This window comes from Salmo trutta, chromosome 22 (genome assembly GCF_901001165.1).
Source record: "Salmo trutta chromosome 22, fSalTru1.1, whole genome shotgun sequence".
In the NCBI taxonomy this organism is placed as follows: Eukaryota; Metazoa; Chordata; class Actinopteri; order Salmoniformes; family Salmonidae; genus Salmo; species Salmo trutta.
The window spans coordinates 6,280,514-6,302,972 of NC_042978.1; the positions used below are offsets into that span (position 1 = coordinate 6,280,514).

Sequence of the window (22,459 nt, forward strand, 5' to 3'; positions counted from 1 at the left end):
ACTGGCCACACGGGAAAACAGCAGACCCGGGAGAAGGCGCAATGCGGCCAGCTGTTTATGGACAGATCCAGGCATGGAAACAGAATCACTTGCAGGGGGGCTTATCTGGGGTCAATTAGAACCAAGAGGAACCGGTAGCAGCTAAGGTTGTCGTTTACAACTGAATCTCCAATTTCTCCTACTGCGATCGATTCTAAATTAGAGACCAGCGTTCTGACCTAGTTGATCTGTTGCTGTAAGATGGAGGAAAGAACTACATGGCTATATCCATTTGTCAGGAAAACAGAAAGGTGAGTGATATTAAGTTATAGTAATATATACAGAATATATCAAATCTTATTGGTTACTTACACATTAGCAGATGTTAATGTGAGTGTAGCAAAATGCTTGTGCTTCTAGTTCTCACCTAACAAGTAATCTAACAATTTCACAACAACTACCTTATACACACACAAGTGTAAAGGAATGAATAAGAATATGTACATATAAATATATGGATGAGCGATGGCCGTGCGGCACAGGCAAGATGCAGTAGATGGTATAGAGTACAGTATATACATGAGATGAGTAATGTAGGGTATGCAAACATTATATAAAGTGGCATTGTTTAAAGTGACACGTTTATTACATAATTTTTTTTTTATTATTAAAGTGGCTAGAGATTTGAGTCAGTATGTTGGCAGCAGCCACTCAATGTTAGTGATGGCCGTTTAACCTGACGGCCTTGAGCGGGTTGCTAGCAATAAAATAAGCATTGCGGTTTTTTATTTTGAAGGTTGTATCAGGATCTGATGTAGATCAATATGTTTGTAGCATAACAACAATAACGAATTGTAGAGTGCAGGCTTGAGGCTTCCTTCTCCCACCCCAACTACACAATTCTAATTTATTACTACTACATAGGCCTATGCAAAGTGCAGATGACTCAAAGATTATTCACTGAAAGCATTTCTGAGGAGGCAGTTTAAATTGACGAGGATTATCAGTGACAGTCTCAATGAAAATCAATGGAGGGAAAGAACATTACCAAAGGGGCCAAAATAAGGAAGAGGGATGGCACACACTTGCATGCAGAACTATGATAGGCTTACATACAATGATCCATCACTGACTAATCTGAAATCGCACCAGAAATGGTGAGGTTACAGTGTGCCTATCTCTGCAGTTCTTCATGTCAGAATACAACACAAGGCACGCACGAAGCAGACCACTGTATTGGTTGAACCTAACAAATCCAAAGATGGGGGACTTCCAAATGAATGAATAAGTACATAGGACCAAAAAAGTATTTGTTTAAAACAAAATGTCAACTTCATAATCTCCAGGGTCACCACAACGTCAACATATGTGAAGGTTTATATGTTTTGTAGATGATGTCAGATTTTAACCAATTATAAGTAGGCAACGGTTAGTAAAGTACCAGATAATGTCAAAAGTGTTTAAGGATGATGTCATTGGAAAACACTTTTCTTCCTCTGTATTCCTCTATCTTTTTGACTCGAAAACATAGAAACGCGCTGTTTTCACATACGTTGATGTTAGGGTGGTGCTGGAGATGAAGATGCCATTTTTGTAAATGTCTCTTTAAAATCCTCTAGAAAACTTACAAGCCAGCCTCTTATCAGTTCAATAGATATTTTCATTCAATGGTTTTTGCCAAAACTGAACACAAAGGTGCAGTATGTACTGTTTGCACTGTAAGTGTAGACCAATATAGAATTAAGCACATGGTATGACCCCTTACCTCTTTGACATGGCGTTTGAGATGCATGTAAACGCTCTGTCCGGTTTTACGGTAATGTCTCTCCACATGTTCTCTGCCAAAGCCCAGGAATGTGTTCATACACACATACAAGCCTCCCTCAGACTCCTGTGGACAAAAACATCATGTGGTGAATAACATGCAAAACACACGCAGTCTAGTGTTATCAGCCACTAGACTGTGGCTGACAACTGTTGGCTCAAAGTGGAGGAGAGATTGACTTCATCACTACTTGTTTTTGTAATAAGTGTTGACATGCTGAATGCACAGAGGTGTCTGTTTAAATTACTAGCACACAGCTCGGAGCCCCATCCATACCCCACATGACATGCCACCAAAGGTGTCTAAACAATCCCCAACTCAAGAACAGATTATGGGAGGCGCACAGTACTACATAGAGCCATGGCTACATGGAACTCTATTCCACATCAGGTAACTGACGCAAGCAGTAGAATCAGATTTCAAAAACATAAATATACACCTTATAGAACAGCAGAGACTGAAGAGACACACAATAAGACACGTACTCTACACACGTACACATGGATTTTGTATTGTAGATATGTGGTAGTAGTGTAGTGGCCTGAGTGTTATGAAATGTAATGTCATGTAATATTAGAAATAGTATAGAACTGCCTTAATGTTGCTGGAGCCCAGGAAGAGTAGCGGCTGCCTTGGCAGGAACTAATTGGGATCCATAATAAATACACACCCATTTGAGGTAGCACGTGTCAGAAGCATCTGAAATGCTTTAGATGTACAGTGTGGTACGACATTGACACCCTCGAAAAAGATCAGAAAAAATGACTGTATAAAATAAATTATTCAAATACTGAGCTAATGTATATACAGTGTAAATACGTTTTTTATTTTTTATAAAATTGCTAAAAACCTGTTTTCACTTTGTCATTATGGGGTATTGTGTGTAGATGGATTAAATAAAACATTTTCCTCATCAATTTTAGAATAAGGCTGTAAAGTAACAAAAATCTGGAAAAAGTCAAGGGGTCTGAATACTATCCGGATGCACTGTATGCTCAATTTTTTTTTTTTATTATATTATTTTACACTTAATCAAATCAACATTTTATTGGTTACAAACACATGGTTAGCATATGTTATTGCGAGTGTAGCGAAATGCTTGTGCTAGTTCCACAACAACTGCCTAATACACACAAATCTAAAAGGGATGAAATAAGAATATGTACATATAAATATATGGATGAGCAATGACAGAGCGGCATAGGCGAGATGCAATAGATGTACAAAATACAGTATATACATATGGGATGAGTAATATAACATGTAAATATTATTAAATTGGCATTAATAAAGTGACTAGTGATTCATTTGTTAGAGTGGCCAATGATTTCAAGACTGTATATAGGCAGCAGCCTCACTGTGTTAGTGATGGCTGTTTAACAGTCTGATGGCCTTGAGATTGAAAAATAGCTTCTGTCTCTCGGTCCCAGTGTTGATGCACCTGTACTGACCTCGCCTTCTGGATGGTAGCGGGGTGAACAGGCAGTGGCTTGGGTGATTGTTGTCCATGATGATATTTTTGGCATTCCTGTGACATCAGTTGCTGTAGGTGTCCTGGAGGGCAGGTAGTTTGCCTCCCCCCGGTGATGCGCTGTGCAGACCGCACCACCCTCTGGACAGCCCTGCGGTTGTGAGCGGTGCAGTTGCCATACCAGGCGGTGATACAGCATGACAAGATGCTCTCAATTGCGCATCTGTAAAATTTGTGAGGGTTTTAGGTGACAAGCCAAATTTCTTTAGCCTCCTGAGGTTGAAGAGGCACTGTTGTGTGGGTGGACAATTTCAGTTTGTCCGTGATGTGTACGCCGAGGAACATACATTTCCACCTTGTCCACTGCTATCCCGTTGATGTGGATAGGGGGATGCTCCCTCTGCTGTTTCCTGAAGGCCACGATCATCTCCTTTGTTTTGTTGACGCTGAGTGAGAGGTCGTTTTCCTGACACCACACCAAGTGCCCTCACCTCCTCCCTATAGGCTGTCTCGTCGTTGCTGATCAAGCCTACTACTGTTGTGTTGTCTGCAAACTTGATGATCGAGATGGAGGCGTGCATGGTCACACAGTCATGGTGAACAGGGAGTACAGGAGGAGACCCCAGTGTTGAGGATCAGTGAAATGGAGATGTTTCCTACCTTCACCACCAGGGGGCGGCCCTTCAGGAAGTCCAGGACCCAATCGCACAAGGCGGGATTGAGACCCAGGGCCTTATGATGAGCTTGGAGTGTACTATGGTGTTTAATGCTGAGCTGTAGTTAATTAACAGCATTCTTACATAGGTATTCCTCTTGTCCAGATGGGATAGGGCAGTGTGATGGCGATTGCATCGTCTGCGGACCTATTGGGGCGGTATGCAAATTGCAGTGGGTCTAGGGTGACAGGTAAGGTGGAGGTAATATGATCCTTGACTAGTCTCTCAAAGCACTTCATGACAAAAGTGAGTGCTACAAGCGACAGTCATTCAGTTCAGTTACCTTTGACTTCTTGGGTACAGGAACAATGGTGGCCATCTTGAAGCATGTGAGGACAGCAGACTGGGATAGGGAGAGATTGAATATATCCAGAAACATCAGCCAGCTGGCCTGCACATGCTCTGAGAACACGGCTAGGGATGCAGCCTTGCGAGGGTTGACACGTTAAATGTCTTACTCACATCGGCCACGGAGAAGGAGAGCCCACAGTCCTTGGTAGTGGGCCGTGTCGGTGGCACGGTGTTGTTCTCAAAGCGGGTAAAGAAGGTGTTTAGTTTGTCTGGAAGCAAGACGTCGGTGTCCGTGACGAGGCTGATTTTCTTTTTGTAGTCCGTGATTGTCTGTGGACTCTGCCACATACGTCTCGTGTCTGAGCCGCCGTTGAATTGCGACTCCATTTTGTCCCTATACTGACATTTCGCTTGTTTGATTGCCTTGCGGAGGGAATAACTACACTGTTTGTATTCAAACATGTTCCCGGTCATCTTTCCATGGTTAAATGCGGTGGTTCACGCTTTCAGTTTTGCGCGAATGCCGCCATCTATCCATGGTTTCTGGTTAATTGCTCAGAGAAATAGATTTTGTTTAACAATAATATTGTTTTTCAATTAGGTAACGGTCAAAATTATTGACACCACTTTTTTCAATACCTTTCAAAACCTCACCTTTGCGAGGATAATGGCACTAAGCCAGATCCTTGATATCCTTAGTCTGTGCTTAAGGGGATGCCCTCTTCAATTCAAGCCACAGGTTTTCAATGGGTTTCAAATCTGGAGACTGAGATGGCCATTGCAAAATGTTGATTTTGTGGCCAATGAACTATTTATTTGTGGGTTTTGATGTGTGCTTGGGGTTTTTGCCTTGCTGGAAGATCCACTTGTGGCCAAGTTTCAGCCTCCTGGCAGAAACAACCAGGTTTTGGGCTAAAATATCCTGGTACTGGGGAAAGTTCATTATGCCCTTGCCCCATAACATCAAAGATCCACCAACATATTTTACGGTAGGTATGGGGTTCTTGTCAATTGAATGCCAAACCCATTAGTGGTGTTAGAGGCCAAAGAGCTCTCTTTTCATGTAATCTGACCAAAACACCGGTTCCAAGCCAAGTGCCAATGCCGTTTAGCAAACTCCAGGCATTTACATTTGTTGGATGAAATGAAAATAGACCTCTTTGGCCATGCACACCAGTGGTGGATTTGGTGTCAAAATTTGAACACATGAGCAGAAAAGAAGGTATTGAAAACACAGGTGTCAATAATTTTTTTTATACTTGATAAACTAAATCTTTTCTCTGAGCAATTGTATAACATTTCCCATTTTTTGTGTATATAATATAGCTCAGTATTTGTATCCTTTTATTTTTGCTCATCTTTATAAAGGGTGTCAATAATTTAAGTGTCAATCATTTAAGACCCCACTGCCATAACAATGTCAATTCCAAATAGGTGGTTCAAAAATCTGAACATCAGATACCCAGAGGGCGGAGAACCAATAACATTGTGCCCCTGCCACTAGCACCTAACCTGCCCCCCCCCCCCCAAAAGGCATGCTTACTTTGGGTCTCTAATGGTAACTCACCAGATGGAATCCATTAATAAATTAGGTACAGGGCATACTCAGGAGATAGACATTGCAATTCTCTCAGTTTTTAGTGATATTTTCTTATATTGATGTTGTTTCATCAAGGTGTAAAAACATTTGGGGTCAATGCGCAAAGGATGTCAAATTTTCAAGGATATTGGAATTCCAGGATATTGGGATTTGTCAGCAGAGTTGTGTCAATAAAATGTCAGGCAATTTACATATAGGCTAGGGCAGACCTAAATCAAGTGTTTTTGCATTCAGGACTTTATTTTCTGAAATACGCCTAGAACATGGTTTCATGTTCAAAACAGTGTAACTTCCGTGTGGCTTTGCAGACAGTGAAAATAGTTCAACTTTATTTAACTAGGCAAGTCAGTTACGAACTAATTCTTATTTTCAATGACGGCCTAGGAACAGTGGGTTAACTGCCTTGTTCAGGGGCAGAATGACAGATTTTTACCTTGTCAGCTCGGGGATTCGAGCTTGCAACCTTTCGGTTACTAGTCCAACGCTCTAACCACTAGGCTACCTGCCAGCCCTAACTGCCTACCACCATAAAATTCCTTGCTCAACTTCAATGCAGAGGCCTACAAGAGCCTCATTTCCACACAACGACGGAGGCTTTTAAGGTTTAACAAAAATATATTCACACAAATAACCATGCCTGATGATTCAAACGGAGTTATTCCGCTGCTCTATGATCGCTACATACTTCCGTCTGAGACTGCCATCATTGAAGTCGTTTGTGGTGATGTCAAAATGTGGAGTGTTGTACAAAACAAAGTCATCAATTGGCTCATATCTCTAACCCCCCAAAAAATAAAAGACACCTGCTTGTCGAACATCTCATTACAAAATCATGGGCATTAATACGGAGTTGGTCCCACCTTTGCTGCTATAACAGTCTACACTCTTCTGGGAAGGCTTTCCACTAGATGTTGGAACATTATTGTGGGGACTTGCTTCCATTCAGCCACAAGAACATTAGTGAGGTCAGGCACTGATGTTGGGCGATTAGGCCTGGCTCGCAGTCAGCGTTCCAATTCATCCCAAAGGTGTTCGATGGGGTTGAGGTCAGGGCTCTCTGCAGGCCAGTCGTTGTTCTTCCACACCGATCTCGACAAACCATTTCTGTACGAACCTCGTTTTGTGCACAGGGGCATTGTCATGCTGAAACAGTAAAGGACCTTCCCCAAACTGTTGCCACAAAGTTGGAAGCACAGAATCATCTACAATGTCATTGTATGCTGTAGCATTAAGATTTCCCTTCACTGGAACTAAGAGGCCTAGCCCTAACCATGAAAACAGCCCCACATAATTATTCCTCCTACACCAAACTTTACAGTTATCACTATGCATTGGGGCAAGTAGCGTTCTCCTGGTTTCCACCAAACCCAGATTCATCCATCAGACTGCCAGATGGTGAAGCGTGATTCATCACTGCAGAGAACACATTGCCACTGTTCCAGAGTCCAGTGGCTGCCGCTTGGCATTGCGCATGGTGATCTTAGGCTTGTGTGTGGCTGCTCAGCCAGGCAAACCCATTTCATGAAGCTCCCGACGAACAGTTATTGTGCCGACGTTGTGTCCCTAGGCAGTTTGGAACTCGGTAGTGAGTGTTACAACCGAGGACAGACGATTTTTACGTGCTACGCGCTTCAGCACTCGGAGGTCCCGTTCTGTGAGCTTGTGTGGCCTAGCACTTTGAAGCTGAGCCATTGTTGCACCTAGACGTTTCCATTTCACAATTGCAGCACTTACAGTTGACCAGGGAAGCTCTAGCAGGGCAGAAATGTAATGAACTGAGTTGTTGGACGTCCTATGGACGTTCTAACATCCTATGACGTTGCCACGTTGTCAGCAACGAGTGTGGCTGAAATAGCCGAATCCACTCATTTGAAGGGGTATCCACATATTCATTTTCAAAATGCTGGTTTACCCAGATGTGATTTGGCTTTGGGCCAAACCATCAGTTTCTGGGACTAATAATGGTTAAAATATGTTGGCATTCTAGAAATTGTCAGGGAGGTACTCAGATCCAGTCTTGTTACAGAGAAGAAACTAACTTCTGTGGGTGTGGCATAGCGTTTGGCAGGAGCAAGGAGTTTGGATAGCAGGGCAACAAATAACCCTCCATACTAACCTATATCTGTACTTGGGAGTATAGGCCCCCATAAAACTCTCTGCGACATACCTTAAAGTAGCTCGACACACGAGCTTCAAGCACAGGGATAAAAATAACCAACCCAAGTCTCCAGTCTGACATGATGAACTCCAGACAGATGAGTCACATTCAAAATGGCAATTCTCATTAATAAAATGTTTCATAGCAAAAAACTTCTGAATAATTAGTCCAAAAAGCCAAACACTTGGGAGCCCAAGCTTCAGCGTTAAAGTCTGTAATAACGTGCATGTGTTTCAGTTAATCGGTCTTGTGAAGTAAGTAGCCCAACATGGATCTATTATTAATTTTACGTCCGACTAATGTATTAAGCCAGCAACACACTTGTATCCCCCATGGGCCGACTCGTACATAAAACATCCTCCACTCAAGGCTGTAAAGGTGTCAGTTGCCTTAACTCGATTGAATGACTCGTCGGTGTACCAAAAATAAAAAAGGGAAGATATGGGTACCATCTTAATAAAACTATTTTACACCACCATTTTCAGATTTTCGGCCAACTTCCGGATGTTGCACATCGCATTAGTGTTGTTTAGTGGTTAGAGCGTTGGGCCAGTAACCGAAAGGTTGCTGAATCCAATCCCCGAGCTGACAAGGTAAAAATCTGTCATTTTGCCCATGAGCAAGGCAGTTAATCGACTGTTCCACAGGGGCCTAAGACAAGGATGTCGATTATGGCAGCCCCTGCACCCCTCTCTCATTCAGAGGGGTTGGGTTAAATGCCGAAGACACATTTCAGTTGAAATGCATTGTTGTACAAGTGACTAGGTATCCCCCTTCCCCTTACCCCTGGCTTAATGTGCACCGCAACCTCATGAAGTAGCATTAGCAACCCTAGCAAGGTGGTAGAAAATTGTTTCCCCGTTTTTTATGCATTTGATGCCATTCCACTTATACCGCTCCAGCAATTACCATGAGCCCGTCCTCCCCAAATAAGGTGTCACCAACCTCCTGTGGAGCCGGTCCATGGGGGACCCAAATGTATTACAAGCTACACTGACTGCTCCACACCTAGAGGTAAGACATCAGGAAGAACTGCCCTCAAGAGGTATTGGCGCTACTCATGAAGTGGCAGATGACAAGTCACCCACATTGAAATAAATGGATGGACCACAATTTCTATGAACTCCTATTTTCTCTAACACAAAACCGTGAGCAATAACTCCCATATCAATATAACGTTATTCTAGTGATTTTACGTGTGTGACTTTGAAAAAGCGCCTTTTCAACAAAGGAAATCCCATTCCACGGGATGTAAACATAATTATTTATTTTTTGTAGACTTCAAGTTCAAGAGAATGGTGGTCACAGAAGTCCCAGGTCCATTCACAAAACAGCGTTAGATAATTCACGTGTGTTAGCGCAGTTTACAAGACAGCCTGGAACACACAAACACACCATAATATTGGGAGACTTACGGGCGAATCGTAGGAAAAGGCACATTCACTCTTGAAAACCCTGTCTCCTGTTCTGGGAACTCTGATGGTGGGCATATAAGGGACCAGCAGCTCTCCTAGATCTGCAGCCATCTTCCCATTCCTACTTCTCGCACTACAATGCTACGGGAGTCATTAAGAGCAGGCTGTCAGAGGAGAGATCCTATTTTTAAATCATTCGGTCTCGACATTCTTCCAGCGACGGGGGATATGACGCTGAAAACATAACGGGGGAACTCATTAAACAAACAAAAAAAACACCAAAAAGGTCTTGACAGGTGCGAGGGCTACCAAATTGCGTGTGTAATAAAGAATTGTATCGCTCTATTTACCATGACGCGCACCTGAACGGTGTAACTCGAGCGGTCACACAAATGGCTACACCACCAATGTTTTCTCTGACTATTCTATTTTCAAATGTTAACAGGCTACACATTCCACCTCTTGGCTTTTGTGCCGTAGGCTACATGTCACATAAATTCGGCCAATTTAAGAGTTACTATTTTTGCCCAAATGCTGAAGTCCATATAGGATGCTTAAGATACTTGAGGCAATACTTTATACTATCTAAGATACTAGTTAACAGTATTACTTTAATAAGACTAAAGAATACTGTAAACAGGTGTGGTTCTTTTTGTCATGATCAGAACAAGAAATACACTACATACTTTAAGGGAGGGCAAACAGTTTATTTGACCACACTGACACACTGACTTTTCAGAGTTGCTACTAAGTACATAAGCGCCGAAATAAAGTTGTTACATACATTTGAGAGCATGAATCTGTTGTTATTTTTGTACCACAATTCTGCATCATATCAATATGTGTACACACAGTTTTACCCTAGTCTGTTACCTTTCATTTAATTTGACAAACTTCTGTAATCATTCCAAGTATGCACCTCAATAGTCCCAAGTGGCTTCCCTCATCTGCATTGATATGAAAGTGGACAAGTAAAGCTAATATACTGTGAGTATCAATCATTATGATGTTGCTTTCACTCAGACTGTTTCCATGACAGTACAGAATGAAGGAGGGAGCAATGTCATCACAGCACTGTCATCTAGTGGACATTCATGGGTTATGACAAAGACACTACTGTTAGGTTTGACAATAGAATAACGGAATCACAGCAAAAGTAACAGCAACTGCTGCTTTTAACGACCTGTCGGAACGTTATAATTACATCACAACATGCCACTGCTGCCAAATGGGAGAAATACTAAAAATAAAGTCGTGCACCAATGCAAGAGAATGGGTCGTTCAGTACGTACCATTGTAAAACATTTAGCCAAATGAACGTGCCCCTGCTAAACAACATTGTAATTGTGAAGCCCATTAGGATAAAATATTAGATGTCTAAAGATGGAAAACAGCATTTCAATGTATACTTTACAGACAGATAATTTATTTTAGTCATGAAGAAAATAATATACAAACAGTGATCCTGATCGCCGGTGGTGTAAAGTACTTAAGTAAAAATACTTTAAAGTAGTACTTAAGTAGTTTTTTGGGGTATCTGTACTTTACTTTACTATTTATATTTTGGACAACATTTACTTCACAACATTCCTAAAGAAAATACTGTTCTTTTTACTCCATACATTTTCCCTGATATCCAAAAGTACTAGTTACATGAAAATGGTCCAATTCACACACTTATCAAGAGAACATCCCTGGTCATCCCTACAGCCTCTGATCTGGTGGACTCACTAAACACAGATGCTTCATCTGTAAATTATGTCTCAGTGTTGGAGTGTGCCCCAGGCTATCCATAAATTAAGAAAATTGTGCAGTCTGGTTTGCTCAATATAAGGAATTTCAAATTATTTACTTTTGATACTTAAGTATATATTAGCAATTACATTTACTTTTCATACTTAAGTATATTTAAAACCACACACTTTTAGACTTTTACTCAAGTAGTATTTTACTCTGTGACTTTCACTTTTATTTGGGTAATTTTCTATTAAGGTATCTTTACTTTTACTCAAGTATGACAATTGAGTACTTTTTCCACCACTGCTGATCACTGTTTACACTGGGTGGTGGGACTGGTTGGTTTAATTTTCAGGCGTTGATTTAATGCTCTAGTCGACCAGATTCTTGTCCAGTGTCTCAATCTGGAACCAGGGTCCATCTCCCTTCATTCTCATCTGCTTACGCACCTCTAACTGTTGCAGTCTGCAGATACAAAAACATAGGATTTGTTGGCAAATTAATGTGTACAGATTAAAGATTTATATTGTCGACGTTGTCTGTTTTCTTTTATATTTTCCTTCTGTTTTGCTCACACAAAAAAAAAGGAACGCAAGTTACGTTTTTATTTGTCATATGTACAGGATACACACAGTATACACCGTTCAATCAATCAAATGCATACATGCAGATTTCTTCTCAACAATGCAAAAATAATAAAACATAAGGCACTGTTTCAAGTAGATGTCCTGGATGGGTGGGAGCACGGTCTCAGTGATGTACTGGGCCGTCTTTACCCCCCGCTGGAGGGCCTTGCAATCATGGACGGAGCAATTCCAGTACCAGGCTGTGATGCAACCGATCAGGATGCTCTCGTTGGTGCAGCGGTAATATTTGGAAAGGACTCGGGGTGGCATGCCGAATTTCTTCATCTGCCTTAGAAAGTAGAGACGCTGTTGTGGCCTCTTAAAACCTGTTGGGGCTAGGGGGCAGTATTTGCACAGCGGGATAAAAAACGTACCCGATTTAAACTGGTTACTACTCTTGCCCAGAAACGAGAATATGCATATAATTAGTAGATTTGGATAGAAAACACTCTAAAGTTTCTAAAACTGTTTGAATGGTGTCTGTGAGTATAACAGAACTCATATGGCAGGCTAAAACCTGAGAAGATTCCATACAGGAAGTGCCCTGTCTGACAATTTGTTTTCCTTCTGTGGCATCTCTATCAAAATTACAGCATCTCTGCTGTAACGTGACATTTTCTAAGGCTTCCATTGGCTCTCAGAAGGCGCCAGAAAGTGGAATGACATCTCTGCAGTCTCTGGGCGAAAAACAGCAGGAGTTTTTGTGAGTGGTCAGGCAGGGAACAATGACACTGGAGTGTCCATGTTTTTCTTTCTCTCTTTGAATGAATACAACGTCGCCCGGTTGGAATATTATCGCTATTTTACGAGAAAAATAGCATAAAAATTGATTTTAAACAGCGTTTGACATGCTTCGAAGTACGGTAATGGAATATTTTGAAATTTTTTGTCACAAAATGCGCTCGCGCGTCACCCTTCGGATTCTGACCTGAACGCACGAACAAAACTGAGGTATTTGGATATAACGATGGATTATTTCGAACCAAAACAACATTTGATGTTGAAGTAGAAGTCCTGGGAGTGCATTCTGACGAAGAACAGCAAAGGTAATCCAATTTTTCTTATAGTAAATCTGAGTTTTGTGAGGGCCAAACTTGGTGGGTGTCAAATTAGCTAGCCGTGATGGCCGGGCTATCTACTCAGAATATTGCAAAATGTGCTTTTGCCGAAAAGCTATTTTAAAATCTGACACCGCGATTGCATAAAGGAGTTCTGTATCTATAATTCTTAAAATAATTGTTATGTATTTTGTGAACATTAATCATGAGTAATTTAGTAAATTCACCGGAAGTTTTCGGTGGGTACGCTAGTTCTGAACATCACATGCTAATGTAAAAAGCTGGTTTTTGATATAAATATGAACTTGATTGAACAAAACATGCATGTATTGTATAACATAATGTCCTAGGAGTGTCATCTGATGAAGATCATCAAAGATTAGTGCTGCATTTAGCTGTGGTTTTGGTTTTTGTGACATATATGCTTGCTTTGAAAATGGCTGTGTGATTATTTTTGGCAGGGTACTCTCCTGACAATCTAATGTTTTGCTTTCGCTGTAAAGCCTTTTTGAAATCGGACAGTGTGGTTAGATTAACGAGAGTCTTGTCTTTAAAAATGGTGTAAAATAGTCATATGTTTGAGAAATTGAAGTTATAGCATTTATGAGGTATTTGTATTTCGCGCCACGCGATTCCACTGGCTGTTGACTTGCCCAGGGAGGCTCTTAACAAGAGTTGTGGTGTTGTTGGTCCAGGTTAAGTCCTCTGTGATGTGGACGCAGAGGAACTTAAAACTGATGACTGTCTACTGCAGTCCCATTGATGTGAATAGGGGCATGTTCTATCCTGTGCTTCCTGAAGTCAACAATCAATTCCTTTGTTTTGCTGACGTTGAGGGAGAGGTTGTTGTCCTGACACCACAATGCCAGTTCACGTACCTCCTCCCTATAGACTGGCTTGTCATTGTTGGCACTATGTTCACTGTGTGACACTCACCTCATCTCACCCTTCTCAGACTCAATCTGAATAAGGGCCATCATTTTCTCATAGTCTTTCACTGGGGAGTCATAGAATGTCCGTGAGATCCATGTGGTGATAGGATGCTGCAAATATAGGGACAACAATAGGACTCAAAATCTACTTTGCCCAAGTCTGATAGTAAGCAATCCCCAGAGGATCACCTATGTGAATAACTTTGTTTATAGATGATTTCCATTTAATTTTCTGATAAAACGATTAGTCACTTTTTCCAAATAAGACATGGACTGTGATAAGCGAAAACAACTGCGACAAAGGGCTCAAAGTACCTTGTAATACTCTCAATGCTCAGGCTCATACCCTTCAGGAATCTCAGCCAGCTCAGCCTCACCTTAAAAAACAGAATAATATATTCAGTTTAATTTCTCATTTACCATGTTTCTCCATAAACATTAATAAAACGTGGCAGTGCTTGTATTGGAGTGCTGCCATTGTAATCCCTGTAACATATAAACATTAGAATATTTCTGTACATCAATGGAAACATCAACACAAACTTACCAACAAACACATTCACAGATGTGAATGACTACAAAGACTGCAACCGGGATTCCAGTAACCAGGATATAGAATTTCTAGAAAGAAAAGTGGAGGGTGAATAAGATAGCAAACTCTGTGGTTCAGTGCTGGGGACAGTTGTCTGTAAACCAAACAATAGAGTTTATTTTGCAGTAGGCTAGTTCTAGTCTGAATAACTAGCTACTTACTAATAATTGCAGAAACCTCCTGTCATAGAAGCCAGTGGGCTTGATGACAAGCATCTGCTTCCCATGGCTTCCCCAGCGTTCTGCCACTGCAAAGCAAAGTTTTCAGGGATGTTAGGCATTGCAACACATTATTTATGTGGGAATCACCGTATTGTTGCACCAAATCAGGTACAGGTAACTGCAAAATAAAGGAAACACCGACATATTGTGTTTTAATGGGGTGTTGGGCAACCACGAGCCAGAATAGCTCCAATGTACCTTGGCATAGATTCTACAAGTGTCTGGAACTCTATTGGCGCAAAGCGACACCATTCTTCCACGAGATGTTCCATAATTTGGTGTTTTGTTGATGGTGGTGGAAAATGCTGTCTCAGGTGCCGCTTCAGAATCTCCCATAAGTGTTCAATTGGGTTGAGATCTGGTGACTGAGAGACCATGGCATATAGTAGACATTGTTTTCTAGTGTCACAAGAGAAAATAAAATTTGCCCTTATTAAACTCGCCAAATCATTTTCCATCAATGAATGTTGATTAAACTTGTTTGACTGCTATAATTAAGTAATAAGGCACAAGGGGGTATGGTATATGGCCAATATACCACGGCTAAGGGCTGTTCTTAAGCATGACGCAACACGGGGTGACTGGATACAGCCGTTAACCATGGTATCTTGGCCATATACCTCAAACCATCGGGGGGCCTTATTGCTATTATACATTGGTTACCAACATAATTAGAACAGTAGAAAGTATTTTTTGGTCATACCCGTGGTGTATGGTCTGATATACTATGGCTTTCAGCAAAATCAGCATTCAGGGCTCGAACCAGGTTTAGAATTGTAAATAAATCCTTTTTGCACATGTGCATAACTATAGATACATTCGACAGGAAAGTTCGAGTGAGGAACGTTGGACAGAGGATTTTGAAATCTCTGCACAAGAAACACTTGGACGAACATCAAAAACTAATGTTAGGCAATTTTCTGGCAATTGTGCTGTTATTATGGCATATAAATGACAAGTCAATCTCAGAAATAGGCCATTTATAACAGTTTTTAGTCTTAACATCTGGCACATAATAACAGCACAGTTGCCAGAAAGTTACTTAACATTCGTTTTTTATGTTCATCCAAGTGTTTCTTGCTCAGATAGTTCGAGATCCTCTGGCCAACTTTCATCACTCAAACTCTCCTGTCGGATTTATCTATAGTTATGCACATGTGCAAAGGGGATTTATTTACAATTATAAACCTGGTTCGAGCCCTGAATACAGTCTGGTATACAGTCTGATATACCACGGCTGTCAGCCAATCAGGGCTCGAACCAACCAGTTTATAACAGACCATATGTACCACGGGTATGACAACAACAAAAAACCTTTTACTGTTGTAATTACGTTGGTAACCAGTTTATAATAGCAATAAGGCACCCCGGGGGTTTGAGGTATATGGCCAAAATACCACGGCTAAGGGCTGTTTCCAGGCACTCTGTGTTGCGTCATGCTTAAGAACAGCCCTTAGCCATGGTAAATTGGCCATATACCATACCCCCTTGTGCCTTATTGCTTTTAATCATAACAGTCAAACAAGTTTAATCAACATCCATTCACGGAAAATTATTTGGCGAGTTTAATAAAAGCAAATTATCTTTTCTCTTGCAACATATAATAATTATTATTATTTTGAGGAAACCCAAATGTAGCTTCTAATGTCATTACAAGTTACTATGATATTCCTTCTTAATTGGCTCGATAAGGTAATGTAAAAAGGTTTTATTGCATAAATATGGCAAATCTGTTGCTTAAAAAAAAAAAATGAGGGCCAGTTTTCAGTCCTTTTGCCCGGGTTTTGAGTAGTCATTGGACTATTAATTTTAGCTAGACCTGGCAACCCTGTGAAACATGCAGATACCTAATCAAGCTCAGTGCCATGTCACCATGCACCTCTCAAATGTTGTAACAATGCGGAGGGCTCCGTATATAGCTCCGCGTGGACATGATAGGTTGACGGTAGGTGGGGGCGGGAGGTCTTGTATAAGCACAAACTCACTTCCTTGATAACAGCTCTGCAAAGGCTCCGGAGGCGTCACTACATACCGTGGTTCGATTCCTGACTGTATCACAACCGGCCGTGAGTGGGGGTCCCATTGGGCAGCGCGCAATTGGCCCAACGTCGTCCGGGCAAAAAGTATGTTCGCTCTGACTTCTGCGGAGGCCGCATCGCAGTAAATGCTGTACTGCTACGGCAGATTGACCATGCAAAGCCTTTTAATGTGCAGACAGAGGGCTCTTAACAAAACTCCCCCATACAGAATACGCCTTCGTCCAATGATTTATGTGTAACGTTAATGTATGGAACTGAGAGTCATGATCAAGGACTAGTCTAGTTAATGAGTTCCACGAGCGAGTCATGTAAACTATGGAGAAAATAAAAATCTGTAAAATGAGACGTGTATGTTGTTATTTGCAGCGGCAAGAGACACTTGAAAGTAGGATGGCCAACTAGCAATTTGTGACAGCAGGAAGCTAGCCAGCCACAGTACTAGGCACAAGGTCACAACAATAAATTGCTAAAGAAAATAAGGTAATTGTAGACTCGGCAAGCGTTAAATTGCCTTTTACCTTGATCTGTGCATACTGCAGTTCTGCTGAGCAAGTTCACCGCATAATTCCCCTATTTTAGAGGATTTAGCCTAGCAGCAGACCAAAGAACACTCACGCCCAGCATCGCTGCTGCGGCCAGGCAGACCGTTCTGTGATAGGTCCGTGACTACAATGTGAAGCCAAAACAGCCATATTTGCGAAGGGAAACAAATATGCGAATAAGAGTTTAACAAAGTAAAGATTTTATGTTAACGTTTCATTTCTACTATGTAGATTTTTTTTTTTACTTTTGTTCATGATTCAAAATACCAAAAGTGTTTCTAATGAGTTTTGTTGAATTTATTTTTGTGATGCATTCTGGGTAGGGAATTATAGCAAAGATGGCGGCGACCTCAGCAGGACGCGTTTTGACACTTTGCAGACAGTTTCAAAACGCTTTTAGGATTTCTACATCGTTAGCCGCCCAACCGTCTGCTCTCACTTTGACCAAATCTCAGTCTTATCCTTATAGGTAAGAATCTAATACCGAATATAACCGTAACGTTAGTTCGTTAGCTTTAGAACCCTAGTAACTAACCTTTCATAATCATGGCACAGAGAAATAATGAAATGGCGACTGGCGAGGATGCTGCTGAATAGATTTACCATTCAGTACCTGAATCTGCTTTGTTCCCTTCTTTGTTAGGTTAACGTATCCACTTTTGAGCTCAAATTGGCACTGTCATGTGGGCCTTGTTGGACAGTGTCGGCCTCTGCACACTACCATCAGCAGAAGAGGACTTGAGGAGTTTTTCGACATACCTGAAAATTGGGGGGAGGCAACAGTGAAGTCAGGTAAGACTTTTTGCTAGTATATCGACAGATCACCACAGCAACGTTTTTTTAATGATTTCCTTCTAAGGGACTGGTAAGTAGCTGAGTGTAACATTTATTATTTTAATGATTTAATTGTAGGAGCACCATGGACTGCCAAGCAACTAAGGACAAAAAGTAATGAAGACTTACATAAGCTCTGGCAAGTAGTAAAGGTTGACATTGAATGAAGACCACTGACCTCCAGAATGAATGTCCATAAACTAAATGGTGAAAATCTTGTTTTCACTGTTCTCACAGGTATGTGCTCTTGAAAGAGAAGAACATGCTGCTTACCATTGAGCAGGAGTCCAAAAGGCAAAGAATTCAGATGCCAAGTCCAGAGCGCCTAAAGAAGGTAAATATGACATAGACCTATGTTTTCTGACCAGGTTCATTAATATTGAACATTGAGATATTCCTAGTAGAGCACATTCATTTAGTGACCGTCCACACACAGAAATTGAGACAACCCTTATCTCTTCAGATCGAAAGGTCCATGAAGAGACTAGACACAGTGGTGAAGGAGAGAGAAGACGCCCTCCGCCTGCTTCAGACAGGCCAGGAGAGAGCAAGACCCGGGGCCTGGAGAAAGGACGTCTTTGGACGGGTCTACTGGTACAGAGCTTCCATACACAATACACCACTATGATACATAGAAGTATCTCCTTCCACAATAACCAAATGTTGCTTTTACCTTACTGGCCTTATTTCCCATTCAATTTGAAGGCAAATGTTCAAAATGTAGCATGTTAGCCTGGCCTAGATTGAGTGAAGTGTTGTTGAACCGTCTTTGGAAAACTATCGGGGGAGAGGAATTACCTGTTCGAAGCAAACAAAGGCAGTTTCCCTAAAATATTAATATTCAAATGGTAAGATTGATTGTCATTGCTAACTCTGATCTTAAATGTTTTTCTAGGTACCGGTTTAGAGAGCATGCGCTTCCTTGGTACATGAACAAGAGATACAAACGCAAACGTTTCTACACACCCTTATTTGTCACCCCCCACATAAGGTAAGGAACATCGTTCATGCATTAGTTTATAACCGTACAATATGAGTACCTCCAAGCAGAGCACTTAACCATATCACATCTTGCATAACACCTTCACAAGGGCAAATGCAATCATCTGTTGTCACAAGTTGTCTTTCTTTTTTCCAGGCTTCGTCTAGAGAAACACCTCCGTGCTAAGACCAGATTACAGAACAAAGAGAGAGAAAAACAAACCGCACTCCAGGAGAAGTTTCCCCAAATGAAGGCCCAGTCATCATGAGACCTTCATTGACCAAGAAACATCATTCTCCCTCCTGCAATTCACATTGGAGCATGTGACTGTATCCCCTGTTTTTTTTGCATAAACATGTCTGTCATCAGCTTTTATGTAATGTACTTTTTCATGTTGGTAAACTGGCATTTGTCTTCCTCTGTATCATGATGCCTTGATTATGGTAATTCCTATTAAAGTGATGTACACACACTGTGTTTGTGTCATATTTTAAACCACAGAATTCAAAATATGTCCTTGAACATAACAAAAATTATTTAAGTCAAAAGATTGCTCCAACAATAAATTGTAGGTAAATAAATATTCTGATATACCAGCAATTGTCACTGCGGGTATTCTGAACATTATTGTCTATGGTGAACAGGATTGTTTTCATAATTTTTGGACTGCTCAGACAAGTGTGGCAAAAACTAATTATGAAAGTGAACATTGTCTAACATCAAAGTTTGAGGTGTACACCTTCAACACTTGTTATCGACATTACGCCAAGACAGATCTTGAACTTCCAGGAATGGTCAATGGTGAAACCGCTATAAGCCAGTGATATAGAAACATATTAGAATAGGTATGTTATGGACTTCTTATGAATATAATTGAATGTATAAAATGTATTTAACAGGGACAAATAACGAGCTGGCTATGTGATGTCACAAATGTAGCTGATGATGTAATAGAAATACATTTAAATGTGATCTGGAAATAATGACCACAACTAAATCAAATAAAAGTTTATTTGTCATGTGCGCCGAATACAACAGGTGTAGACCTTACAGTGAAATGCTTACTTACAGGCTCTAACCAACAGTGCAAAAAAGGTATTGGGTGAACAATAGGTAAGTGAAGAAATAAAAACAACTGAAAAATAACAGTAGCGAGGCTATATACAGGCACGGGTTAGTCGGGCTGATTGAGGTAGTATGTACATGTAGATATGGTTAAAGTGACTATGCATATATGATAAACAGAGAGATAACCCTCTGTAGTGCCTTGCGGTCGGAGGCCAAGCAATTGCCGTACCAGGCAGTGATGCAACCAGTCATTATGCTCTCGATGTTGTAGCTATAGAACCTTTTGAGGATCTGAGGACCCATGCCAAATCTTTTTAGTTTCCTGAGGGGGAATAGGCTTTTTCGTGCCCTCTTCACGACTGTCTTGGTGTGTTTGGACCATTCTAGTTTGTTGGTGATGTGGACACCAAGGAACTTGAAGCTCACAACCTGCTCCACTACAGCCCCGTTGATGAGAATGGGGACGTGCTCGGTCCTCCTTTTCCTGTAGTCCACAATCATCAACTTAGTCTTGGTTACGTTGAGGGATAGGTTGTTATTCTGCCACCACCCGGCCAAGTCTCTGACCTCCTCCCTATAGGCTGTCCCGTTGTTGTCGGTGATCAGGCCTACCACTGTTGTGTCGTCTGCAAACTTAATGATAGTATTGGAGTCGTGCCTGGCCATGCAGTCGTGAGTGAACAGGGAGTAAAGGAGGGGACTGAGCACGCACCCCTGAGGGGCTCCAGTGTTGAGGATCAGCGTGGCGGATGTGTTGCTACCTACCCTCAACACCTGGGGGTGGCCTGTCAGGAAGTCCAGGATCCAGTTGCAGAGGGAGGTGTTTAGTCCCAGGATCCTTAGCTTAGTGATGAGCTTTGAGGGTACTATGGTGTTGAACGCTGAGCTGTAGTCAATGAATAGCATTCTCACATAGGTGTTCCTTTAGTCCAGGTGGGAAAGGGCGGTGTGGAGTGCAATAGAGATTGCATCATCTGTGGATCTGTTTGGGCGGTATGCAAATTGGAGTGGGTCCAGGTTTCTGGGATAATGGTGTTGATGTGAGCCATTACCAGCCTTTCAAAGCACTTCATGGCTATGGACGTGAGTTCTACAGGTCTATAGTCATTTAGGCAGGTTGCCTTCGTGTTCTTGGTCACAGGGACTATGGTGGTCTGCTTGAAACATGTTGGTATTACAGACTCAATCAGGGACATGTCGAAAATGTCAGTGAAGACATCTGCCAGTTGGTCAGCACATGCCCGGAGCACACGTCCTGGTAATCCGTCTGGCCTGCAGCCTTGTGAATGTTGACCTGTTTAAAGGTCTTACTCACGTTGGCTACGGAGAGCGTGATCACACAGTTGTCCGGAACAGCTGATGCTCTCATGCATGCCTCAGTGTTGCTTGCCTCGAAGCGAGCATAGAAGTGATTTAGCTCGTCTGGTAAGCTCGTGTCACTGGGCAGCTCGCGGCTGTGCTTCCCTTTGTAGTCCGTAATAGTTTGCAAGCCCTTCCACATAAGACCAGCGTCGGAGCCGGTGTTGTACTATTCAATTTTAACCCTGTATTGATGCTTTGCCTGTTTGATGGTTCATCTGAGGGCGTAGCAGGATTTCTTATAAGCTTCCAGGTTAGAGTCCCACACCTTGAAAGCTGCAGCTCTACCCTTTAGCTCAGTGCAAATGTTGCCTGTAATCCATGGCTTCTGGTTGGGGTATGTGCGTACAGGCACTGTGGGGACGAGGTCCTCGATGCACTTATTGATAAAGCCAGTGGCTGATGTGGTGTACTCCTCAATGCCATCGGAAGAATCCCGGAACATGTTCCAGTCTGTGATAGCAAAGCAGTCCTGTAGTTTAGCACCTGCTTCACCTGACCAGAACTACTGATGAAAAAGGAAAACAATAAGGTATGGAATAATGTATTTGAATGCTATTATTTATATAGTTGTTATTTCTATAGCCCTGTAGCTTCTTTTGAAGGAGATAGGCAAGGGATATTTTGTTTTGGTTTTGCTTTGGTTAATAATTAAAGTGAAAGAAAACATGATCATGCTAACTGAAAAGTGGGCCACATGCATATTAGTCAAATAGTAGGCATAGGCCTACAACTTCTACATTTGGATTTGGGTCTACTTCATTTTTTCTATAAGGATCTGATGCTTGGCTTCTGATTTGGGATGACGTATGCATTTACGTTTTAGTCATTAAGCAGACGCTCTTATCCAGAGCAACTTACAATTAGTGCATTCATCTTAAGATAGCTAGGCAAGACAACAACACATCACAAACGTACATTTTTCCTCAACAAGGTAACGTTATTTATCAGCAAAGTCAGTGCTAGAAGGAAAAGACAAGGGCCTTTTTGGGGGGGAGAGGGGGGTGTCGGGGT

The 22,459-nt window shown here is 41.6% G+C and overlaps 2 protein-coding genes and 1 pseudogene across 7 annotated transcripts in view; 1 reads left to right on the plus strand and 2 right to left on the minus strand.

Moving 5' to 3' along the window:
* Positions 1-13,904, minus strand: part of LOC115157962 (ubiquitin carboxyl-terminal hydrolase 13) — a 66,629-nt gene extending 52,725 nt beyond the window's left edge. For 2 of the 5 annotated variants that reach the window (XM_029706340.1, XM_029706338.1), the window contains exons 1-2: positions 9,456-9,919; positions 1,745-1,870 (exon numbers count right to left, since the gene is read on the minus strand). In XM_029706340.1, the coding sequence (XP_029562200.1) occupies positions 1,745-1,870; positions 9,456-9,566 (237 nt within the window). In that variant the 5' untranslated portion in view covers positions 9,567-9,919. Of the gene's footprint in view, positions 1-1,744; positions 1,871-9,455; positions 9,925-13,812 lie in introns of those variants that run through there. The other 3 variants (XR_003868590.1, XM_029706341.1, XM_029706339.1) reach the window with 3 other exon arrangements.
* On the plus strand, positions 89-19,490 carry LOC115157964 (39S ribosomal protein L47, mitochondrial). Of its 2 annotated transcripts, none has more exons than XM_029706344.1 (7): positions 89-290; positions 17,846-17,994; positions 18,115-18,175; positions 18,274-18,370; positions 18,500-18,630; positions 18,932-19,027; positions 19,175-19,490. In XM_029706344.1, exons 1-7 carry the CDS (start codon positions 241-243, stop codon positions 19,284-19,286), a joined length of 696 nt encoding a protein of 231 aa, XP_029562204.1. In that variant the 5' UTR covers positions 89-240; the 3' UTR covers positions 19,287-19,490. The 2 variants fall into 2 exon arrangements, with proteins under 2 accessions (XP_029562204.1, XP_029562203.1); XM_029706343.1 differs by lacking the exon at positions 89-290 and adding an exon at positions 17,518-17,671.
* Positions 11,415-17,311, minus strand: LOC115157965 (NADH dehydrogenase [ubiquinone] 1 beta subcomplex subunit 5, mitochondrial-like; annotated as a pseudogene).
* Positions 19,491-22,459: the final 2,969 nt, after the last annotated feature.